Here is a 9,609-nt window from a genome sequence, read left to right as displayed (position 1 = left end):
GTGTGTGTGTGTGTGTGTGTGTGTGTGTAAGAGAAAAACACAGAGTTTGGGAAAGAAATTATGGGCCTGAAAAACTGATTAGATAACCAGTAAAAGGAGGAGGGGGAGGGGTGTCAAGGCTGACAATAAAGTTTTTGGCTCCAGAGCCTGGACAGATAACAATACTATAAATCTACAGCTAGGAAAACAAGGAGCAAAGTGAAGCGTTGGAATGGTGGTGTCTCAACACATAATAGTAAAATGTAGAAAGGGCCAGGGCTCTGAAATCCAGAGGCAGGTGTGAATTTCAGTTCTACGGTGGATGAGCTGTATATTACTAACTGCAAGCAAGGCATGAATTACAATGCTTGGAAATTCACTTGCATATGAAAAAAATAAAACTCCAACATTAAAAAACGCATTAAATATTCACTGGTTACACTCTTGATCATTTTCATTCAATACTTAGTATGTGTAAATCAACAATATTTTAAAAATTAAAAAAAATGTACAGGAAGGAATTGTATAACTTCTGTGATAGCTTTGAACTGTGATAAACTTAAAAAAAATTATGTCGACAGTGTACATCTTTAGGAGTTGCTGGGAGGGTGTCCCATAATACCATGAAGTGCTTTGCTCAGTACTTTGCATGTAGCTGTGTTTAAAAAAAGGTCAATTCCTCCATCCTAAAACCAATTGGCCCCCTCCTTCACCCTCTCTGAAGAAGGCTCTTGATGTTGTAGAGCTCAACCAGAGGTTGGCAGTTCGAGTTCTTTCAGAGAGCCCTTGAGGGGTGGGGGGAGACGTGGTGGGCCTATTTTTGAAAAATGTGTCACTGCAAACCCTGCGGGGCTCCGTCATACGCGAACCTGCATGGGGATGCAGAAGTGGGGTCCACTCCACAACAAGCTGTTTTTTGCATTTTTCCTTCCCTCTCTAAGAAGTTGCTTCCTGATGGCCGGTTAAGCACACTTTCTGGGAGGCCTGTGACTGCCCTGGGCTGGAAAGCTCGGCTCCGAGTTGGCCAGGTTTCCAGGTCTCCCTCCACTCCAAACGTGGGGATGGTTCCTCTGTGCGGGGGCCCCCAGCTCAGCAGCCCCGGGGGAGCCCAGAACACAGTGAGCCGCAGACGTCAGCGCTTTTGGTTCCTGAGGAAGGCCATCTGCACACCCTGAGTATAACCAGTGACTTGGCCTCCTTCCTCTCCTTGTTTTCCAGAGCTAAGTGGTGATTGGGAACACAGAAGAAAAAAAAAAAAAAAACAAAACACAACCCAACACGCTGGCTTTCTGAATTCCTTCAGTCACCCTAGAGTATATCTGAACAGCTCTGTTTGTTTCTCCTCTACCGGCTGCACAGACTTGGGCCTGGCCTAATAGCACAGCTTATTCACAAGTGGGACACAAAGAGAAGGGTCCTCGCTCTCTTTGAAGGGCTGCTCGCAGCCCGGCAGAAATATGTTTCTATTTTAAACATAATCAACTTAGAAAATGTGTCATACCCTTACCCCAAAAAAGAGTTCCAATATGGGCCTCTAAAAATAGCTTGCTTTGTTTGGATGGGGAACAAACTGCCTGCTGTAATCTCCCTGCCACCCTTGCCCGAGTGAGAATTCTCACTCGGAGTAACAGGTTATCTTTAAACAGCAGTTTCCATGGAAATGGAGGTTGGACCAGGAACGAGGGAGGAAAGGGGGCTCTTCAGAAACCTTTTGGTGCTTGTTTTGTTTGCACGTAGCTATGCTGCGCTGCCCTGCTCGCCTCCCAGACACATCAGCTGTGCCTCTGCTGGGGGAACCGGCAGGGATGTCGGGATTCCATGCTGCAAACATTTGCTGCCTGCCAATCTCTGTTTTTCTTCTCTTGTCTGTGTGTTAAAAAACAAAATCATCTTCAAGTGGAACGAACGAGTAAACTGTTCCATAACTACCCTTGTTGACATTCAATTACCTCATGTCTCCACAACGGCCAGTTTTATAGGATTAAAGTACCACCACTTCCCCTCAAGGTTTATTTATGAGGCAACAGCCCCCAAAACTCTATATATAGTTTTTGAGTACCAGCAGGGAGACAAGAATTGTGTTTACTGGGATGTAGGGTGTATCTCTGTCTGGGTCCCTGGGGACCAGGGATTCCCAAAGAAGATCTGCTTGGCTTGGTGGAAACTGGTCTCCCTTCCAGGTGATACCTGAGATTCCAGAATTCTCCCTCTCTCCTTCTTTGTAGGGTCGGGCACAGGTGAGTCCCCAAAAGGAGCCGACTATAACAAGTGCAGTGGGAGCATTGCTACAGAACAGAGCCTCGGGGACCACCAATGTGGGCCCACAGCAGGCAGGTGAGTCGGAGCCAGCAAGCTGGACGCTGGGGGTGGATCAGAAAGGACCAAGATCAGAAGTTGGCCAACATTGTAGTGACATTCAAGGTTGCTTCTGTATGTAAGAATATCTGGGTGGTGATAACCACCATAATAGTGCTCATTATGGACTAGATCTATTCCACTTACACTTCCTCTTCCTCCAGATACTTGAATGTACATTTCATAGAAAGGAAACTCGAGCCTCACAGAGCATATTTGTCCAAGACACACAACAGAGCTAACTTAGATATAGTTGTGCTATCCTCCTTCCTATATTGTTGTTGTTGTTAGGTGCTGTCGAGTTGTAGATGACTCATAGCGACCCTATGAACGACAGGCCTAAGCACTGTTCATACATAGAGTTTCCGGAGGCAAGCCATTTCGGAAGTGGATGCTGCTCCTGCTTCCATCCTATAATAGGCTATAATAATAAATACAACATTTAAATTTAAGATTAAAGTCAGTAAAAATGAATTTATAACACATACTGGCAGTTTCTAAAAAGGCTGAGCAAATTCTTCAAGAAGCTGGACTTTGTGAAGAAGAATATGGCACCAAGATAGGAGGAAGACTCATCAATAACCTGTGTTATGCAGACCACATAACCTTGCTTGCTGAAAGTGAGGAGGACTTGAAGGGCTTGTTGCAGAAGATTAAAGAATACGGTGTTCAGTATAGATTTCATCTCAGTGTCAAGAAAACAAAGATTCTTACCACTGGCCCAATAGGCAACATAATGATAAGACTGAGAAAAGATTGAAACTGTCAACAACTTCATCAGAAAATCAGGATATGTATTGCACTGGGAAGTCTGCAGTTAGGAACTTCTCCAAATTATTGAGGAGTTATGATGTCAGTTTGAGGACTGAGGTGCATCTGATTCAGGTCATGGTCTTTCCAATCACTTGCTATACATCTGAGAGCTGGACAATGAATAAGAATGACCGAAGAAGAGTCGATGCTTTTGAACTGTGGTGTTGGAGAAGAGGAGATGCTGTTCCTTGGAAAGGGACATGATGCTCAGAAAGGCAAGGGTCAGCAAAGGAGAAAAAACCCTTGACTAGGTGGATTGACATAATGACTGCCAGAAGAGGATCTAATGTGTCAGGAAGTGTGAGGATGGTACCGGATAGAACACAGTTCAGATCTGTTGTTCATAGAGTCGCACTTGATTCAAAAGCACCTAAAAACAACAATCAGGATTCCTATTTTGAAGGTATTATCAGAGAGAGGTCTCTTGGTTGCACTAATGTTGCACTTGACTACAAATCTAAAGGTTGGTGGTTTGGATGTATAAGCCGGTATCACAGAAGAAAGACTTGTGATCCACTGTCATAAAAATGGACAGAAACCCCAGACCCAATGCCACTGAGCTGAGTCCTACTTGTAGTGATACTACAGGACAAGGCATAACTGTCCATTGGGTTCACAGCACTGCAAATCTTTAGCAACGTAGACTCTCTTATCTTCTTCTCAAAGAGTGGCTGGTAGGTTTGACCTGCCAACCTCTTGTTTAGCAGCAGGATGCTTTTGTCATTGCTGGCAGGAGTCCTCCTGTAAGCATAGCCCCGAAAATCTCATGGAACAATTCTGCTCTTTCACGTGGAGTCTCCATGAGTTAGAATTGACTCAGTGGCATCATTGGATCAGTCCCACACTCTATAAAGTAACAAAACCAAAATCTTCATTACTATTCTTATTTTACTTCCTTTTGACTTGCTTTTTTATTAGAAGCTAAAAACTAGAGTGATATTTTCCAAAGTCCCCCATAACCTTGTAAACCAAAGCCATTAGGTTTTTCTTGATTTGTAAAAAAAATAGCAATGAAGTAGATTTTAGCTTTCACTGAGAAAGAAGAAATTTCAAACTATAGGTGCATTTCTTGGTAAAACCTTGACTAACAAACTTTTTTTTCTCTCACATGTATGATTAGTATCCTTCTGAAAAGACTAATTCTTTTTGTAAAAAAAAAAAGACTATTTATAAAATTCGAATACACTGATTTTTGAGAATAGATTCTTCCCATTTTCTTGACCCCCCCCATCAAATTGTACAATATGAAGTTTCTTCTTTTTCTCAAAGGATATAATAAAGTGCCTTATATGTTAGACTCCTAACCAAAAGGTTAAAAATTCAAACCCACCAACTGCTCTGTAGGAGTTAGATGATGATGTGTCCTCTCATAAAGACTTGAAGCTTTGGACACTCAGTGGAGGGTTGTCATGAGTCAGAATCAACTTGACAACAGTGTGTTTCACTTTGGTTTCCAAGTGAAAAGCACTCCTTTAAGTTTAACAGTACAGCTTATTTCCCAAGAAGGATAGCAAGGTTATATAAGTTTGATCATATGCAAAATCAAATCATATGTCAGCATCAAAGGTCTAGAGCCACTGCCTTCTGGAATGAGACTAAGAATAGGAGTAGACAAGTCAAGGGGTGTGCTGGAAATGCGAGAGAGGCTCCTTCCTAGAACTCAACTTCAAAGTTGCAGTAAGACATAAATGGAAAGTTTTAAATTAGAACTCAGAAGCAGGGCTTCGAACAACTTCCTGAATTAGGCAGGACAGACAAAGTGAATCTGGACTAGACCTGAATTTGTAAAATGTGGAAAATATAGCAGTAACTGAAATGGGGAAACTTATGGACTGATGCCCTGTAGAAATGAATTCTACTGCATAGAAAGCAAAGACATCATGCACATTGCCTAACAACCAAATATCTTGACCATCAGAGTCATAACAGGGGTGCTTACCTCAAAACTGGCAGTGACCCTCATAGCTTCAATTGTATAGCCTCCAAAATATGTATCAACCAGGCTAAATCATAATTCTCTGTATTATGCAATTATTATCATTTTTTGGATCAAATACAGTTGTGGCCATCTTGTGATTTGATGTCATTATCCTAAGCATTTTAAATCCCAACTTCTTTGGATTGTGGTGTTGGAGTAGAATACACGTGAACTGCCAAAAGAATAAACAAGTCCATCTGGGAAGAAGTAAAACTACGGTGCTGCTTAGAATCAATGACGGTGAAATTCCATCTCACATGCTTTGAGCATGTTGTTAGGAAAGGCCAGTCCTTGGGAAAATACATCAAGATGGGGAAGGTAGAGGGTCAGAGAAAGAAGAAAAGATCTTCAACAAGGTAGATTGACACAGTGACTCTTACAGTGGGCATCAGTAGATTGGAGATTATGAGGATTGCACAGAATAGGGCAAGGTTCAGATAGGTTAATAGCGTCTCAACGAATGGTAATCCATTGACAGCACCTAAAATAACATTATAGTAATGATGCAAGATTAGAAGTTATTGTGATTTGTAAAAAAAAAACAACTTTAAAATTGTGATTTGGGTGAAAGTTTACAGAGCAAATTAGTCTTGCATTCTAGATTTGGTACACTTATATCATGATGTTGATTATAAACCCCCACAATGTAACAGAATTCCTTCCACTGCCTCCCTTTAATTACCATTCTCATCTTCTGAGCTTCATCTCTAGGCAAATGCTGCCCTTTTATCTCATGTGGTTTGTGGTTTCAGCATATATATATTTCCCTGGTGATGTTGCTCACTTTGTTGACCTATCTGTTGTTAGAATGAGTTGAGTCACTCACACTCTCATTTCTACTGAGTTGGAAGTGACTTATAATCATGTCTTCAGTGGGTTTTCAGAGGCTGTAAATTGCATAAGAGGGGATTGACCGTATTTTTCTTGTAGAGTCTTTAATGGATTCAAAATACCAGAGAGGCAGTCTTTGGGTGGGTAGCACAATTTCCCATAGACTATATCACTAGCTCCTTAATATCTTTATTTCTTCCCTCTGCTTTGGCTTCTCGGCATTCTAGTGCAATATTTAGAGTTTCTTCTGACATCCATTTTGGCCTTTTCTTCCTCCTCTGTCTTTGACCTTTTGCACTGTTCCTGGATGATATTCTTAATATCCTCCCATAACTCATCTGATCGTCGCTCATTAGTGTTCAAGGCCTCAAACCTTTTTCTGAGATGGTTTTGAAATTCAGGCAGAATACACTCAAGGTCAGATTTTGGTTTCTGAGGATTTAATTTAATTTTCCTTAGCTTCAGCTTGAACTTGCAATGAGTAGTTGGTCTGTTTCACAATCAGCACCTGGCCTAGTTTTCACAGCTGATACCGATCTTCTCCAGTGGTTCTTTCAGATGTAATCATCTGATTCCTATGTATACTATCAGGTGAAATCCATGTGTAAAGCCTGCATTTATGTTTCTTATAAAATGTATTTGCAATGAATAAATTGTTGATTATACAAAATTCTATAATTCAATATCCAGCTTCATTTCTGTCACCAAGTCCATGTTTTCCAACTACTGATCCATATTGTCTGTTCCCAAATTTTGCGTTTCAGTCTCTCATTATTATTAATACATCTTGATTGCATGTTCAATCAATCTCTGACTGCAAAAGTTTATAGAAATATTCTACCAATTCTACCGGGAATTGACAGTATACCAATTGATATATTTCAACAAACAGATGCTGCCCTAGATGTACTCACTAAGTTGTGCCAAGAAATCTGTAGTTGGCCAGGTGGAAGAGATCTATATTTGTTCCCATTCCAAAGAAAAGTGATCTGACAGAGTGTGGAAATTATTGAACAATATCATTAATATCACATGGAAGCAAGATTCTGCTGAAGATTATACAAAAATAACTGGAACAGCACATCAACAGAGAACTACCACAAGTGCAGTCTGGATTTAGAAGGGGTCATGGTACTAGGGATATTGTAGCTAATGTTAGATGAATCGTGGCTAAAAGCAGGGAGTGCTAGAAGAATGTGTATCTGCGTTTTGTTGGCTATGTAAAGGCATATGACTGTGTGGACCACAACAAACTGTGGCTGACTCTGAGAAGAATGGGAATCCCATAACACTTGATCATGATTCTGTAAAACCTATACTTGAACCAGGAGGCAGTCATCTGAACTGAGCAAGTATGGTTCAAAATTGGGAAGGGTAAAAAAAAAATGGGAAGGGTGTATGCTAGGGATGTGTCCTATCTCCATACCTTTTCAATCTATATGCAGAACAGATTATCTGGGAGGCTGGGCTCTATGAGAAATTTGGCATCAGGATTGGAGGAAGATTCATTAACACTCAGTGTTATGCAGATGACACAAACCTGCTTGCTGAAACTGAGGAGGACTTAAAGTACTTGCTGCAGCCTTCAATATGGATTGAAGCTCAATAACAAGAAAACAAAGATTCTCACCACTGGGCCAATTGGCAGTATCATGATGGATGTGAAGAGACTGAGATTGTTAACAGCTTCAGTTTGCTTGGCAATCAACACTCTTTGCACCAGCAGCCAGGAAATTAAAAGATCTATTGCATTGGGAAAGTCTGCTGTCAGAGATATCTCCAAAGTACTGAAGAGCAATGATGTCAGTCTGGAGACTAAGGTGTGCTTGATACAGTTCATGGTCTTTGTAGTCACTTGCTATGCATCAGAGAGCTGGACAATGACTAGGGATGATAGAAGGACAATTGATGCCTTTAAGCTGTGGTTTTGGAGAAGAGTATTGAATATGCGATGGACTGCTAAGAAAATGAACAGTTTCGTACTGGAGAGAGTTAAACCAGGCTGCTCCTTAGAGGCAAGTATTCTGAAGCTTCGTCTGACATACTTTGGACATGTTGCAAGTAGGGACCAGTCCTTGAAGAGGGACTTGGTCATACTTGGAAGCGTGGAGAAGCAGTATAAGAGAGGAAGACCCTCGATGAGATAGATTGATTCAGTGGCTGGGGTAATTGAGGGTAGGTGTGTCAGAGACGGTAAGATTGGCACAGGGGAGAGTAAGATTTAAGGCTGTTGTACATAGGGTTGCTATGAGTTGCAGGCAACTTGCTATGAGTTGCAGGCAACTTGATGGCACATAACAATTACAACGATATCACCCGAGCTCCTTATAAGGACCTATTGTATTTTTTTATTGCTCATAGATGACATTCCACTGTGTTTTTGAAGATTATAAATCACAAGAGAGGAGACTGCCCATCTTTCTCTTAAAGAGTGACCTAACAAGTTAAAAAGTGACTAAGAACTTGACAGGTTAGAGAGTGACCAAGGAAGAAATTCAAGCTGCAAAAAAGGCATTGGTAATTAACAGAGTTCCTGGAATTGATAGAATACCAATTGACATGATTTAACAAACAGATGATGCCATGACTATGTTCACTAGTCTTTGCTAAAAATCTGGAAGACAGCAATGTGGCTGATTGGAAGAGATTATACATATTTGTCCCCATTCTTCAGATGATGAACCAATCCAATGTGGAAATTTTGGGACAATATTGTTAATGTCATGTGCAAGTAAAATCTTGCTGAAGATTATTATTTTTTTAATAATTTTAATGAACATTTACAGAGAATTTGGATTTCCATTCATTCATTGCTGCACTTCTCTCCCCGCCCAGCCCTCTCCCCCTGCCCCCCAGTTCGCTCACTGAAGATTATTTAAAAATTGCCAGAACAGTACCTCAACAGGAAACTTCCAGAAATTCAAGCTGAATTGGGAAAAGCTGTGTGTACACAAGGGATATCATTTTTTAATGTCACATTGGTGTTAGATGAAAGGAAACTAAGAGAGGATAAATAATATATACTGCTTTGAAACAGTTGAGGGAGAGAACCGTTTAGGAAGGATATATGATTAGATATTGTTGTCATGACAAGAGTCCAGAATGAAAGCTGCATAGTGGAGTGGACTGGGGGTGGGGTGGGGGGTGGAGCTTTATAACAATGATTTTTTTTCTTTTACTTTTCAAAGAGAAAAGCAAACTGGGGGGAAGAGCAAGCAGGGAGGAAAGTGTGCAACTATGAGTGAATGGAAATTCAAAATCTCTGTAAACTTCCATTAAAATAATTTTTTTTAAAAAAAGATATTTATTAGTGTTTTGTTGTTATTCAAGGACATTTGACTGCGTGGGTCATCACAAATTATGACTACTATTGAGAAGAATGGAATTCCCAGAACACTTAATTATGCTTTGGTGAAACCAACACCTTGACCAAGAAGCTGCTCTCTAAATGGAACAAAGCAACACTGAATGGCTGAAAAGGGAGCTCAGGTAGCCTACTGGCAAGAAGCTGCACTGCAATCTCAGAGGTGTTGTTTGTTGTTGTTATGTGCCGTCGAGTCGCCTGCGACTCATAGCAACCCTATGTACAACAGCCCTAAACTCCGCTCTGTCCTGTGCCAATCGCACTGTCTCCGACACTCCCATCCCAATTA

The 9,609-nt window shown here is 40.9% G+C and overlaps 1 protein-coding gene across 1 annotated transcript in view; it reads left to right on the top strand.

Annotated features, from left to right (window-relative positions):
• The window catches only part of ZC2HC1B (zinc finger, C2HC-type containing 1B), a 96,292-nt gene that overhangs the window by 63,824 nt on the left and 22,859 nt on the right, over nt 1-9,609 (top strand). The window contains exon 5 of the mRNA XM_006891680.1: nt 2,205-2,313. Coding sequence (XP_006891742.1) covers nt 2,205-2,313 — 109 coding nt within the window. The remainder of the gene's footprint in view (nt 1-2,204; nt 2,314-9,609) is intronic.

The sequence above is a fragment of the Elephantulus edwardii genome, unplaced genomic scaffold (genome assembly GCF_000299155.1).
Source record: "Elephantulus edwardii isolate Elephantulus edwardi_28Jun2011 unplaced genomic scaffold, EleEdw1.0 scaffold00102, whole genome shotgun sequence".
Lineage (NCBI taxonomy): Eukaryota > Metazoa > Chordata > Mammalia > Macroscelidea > Macroscelididae > Elephantulus > Elephantulus edwardii.
This window is presented reverse-complemented; position numbering and strand designations above follow the sequence as displayed.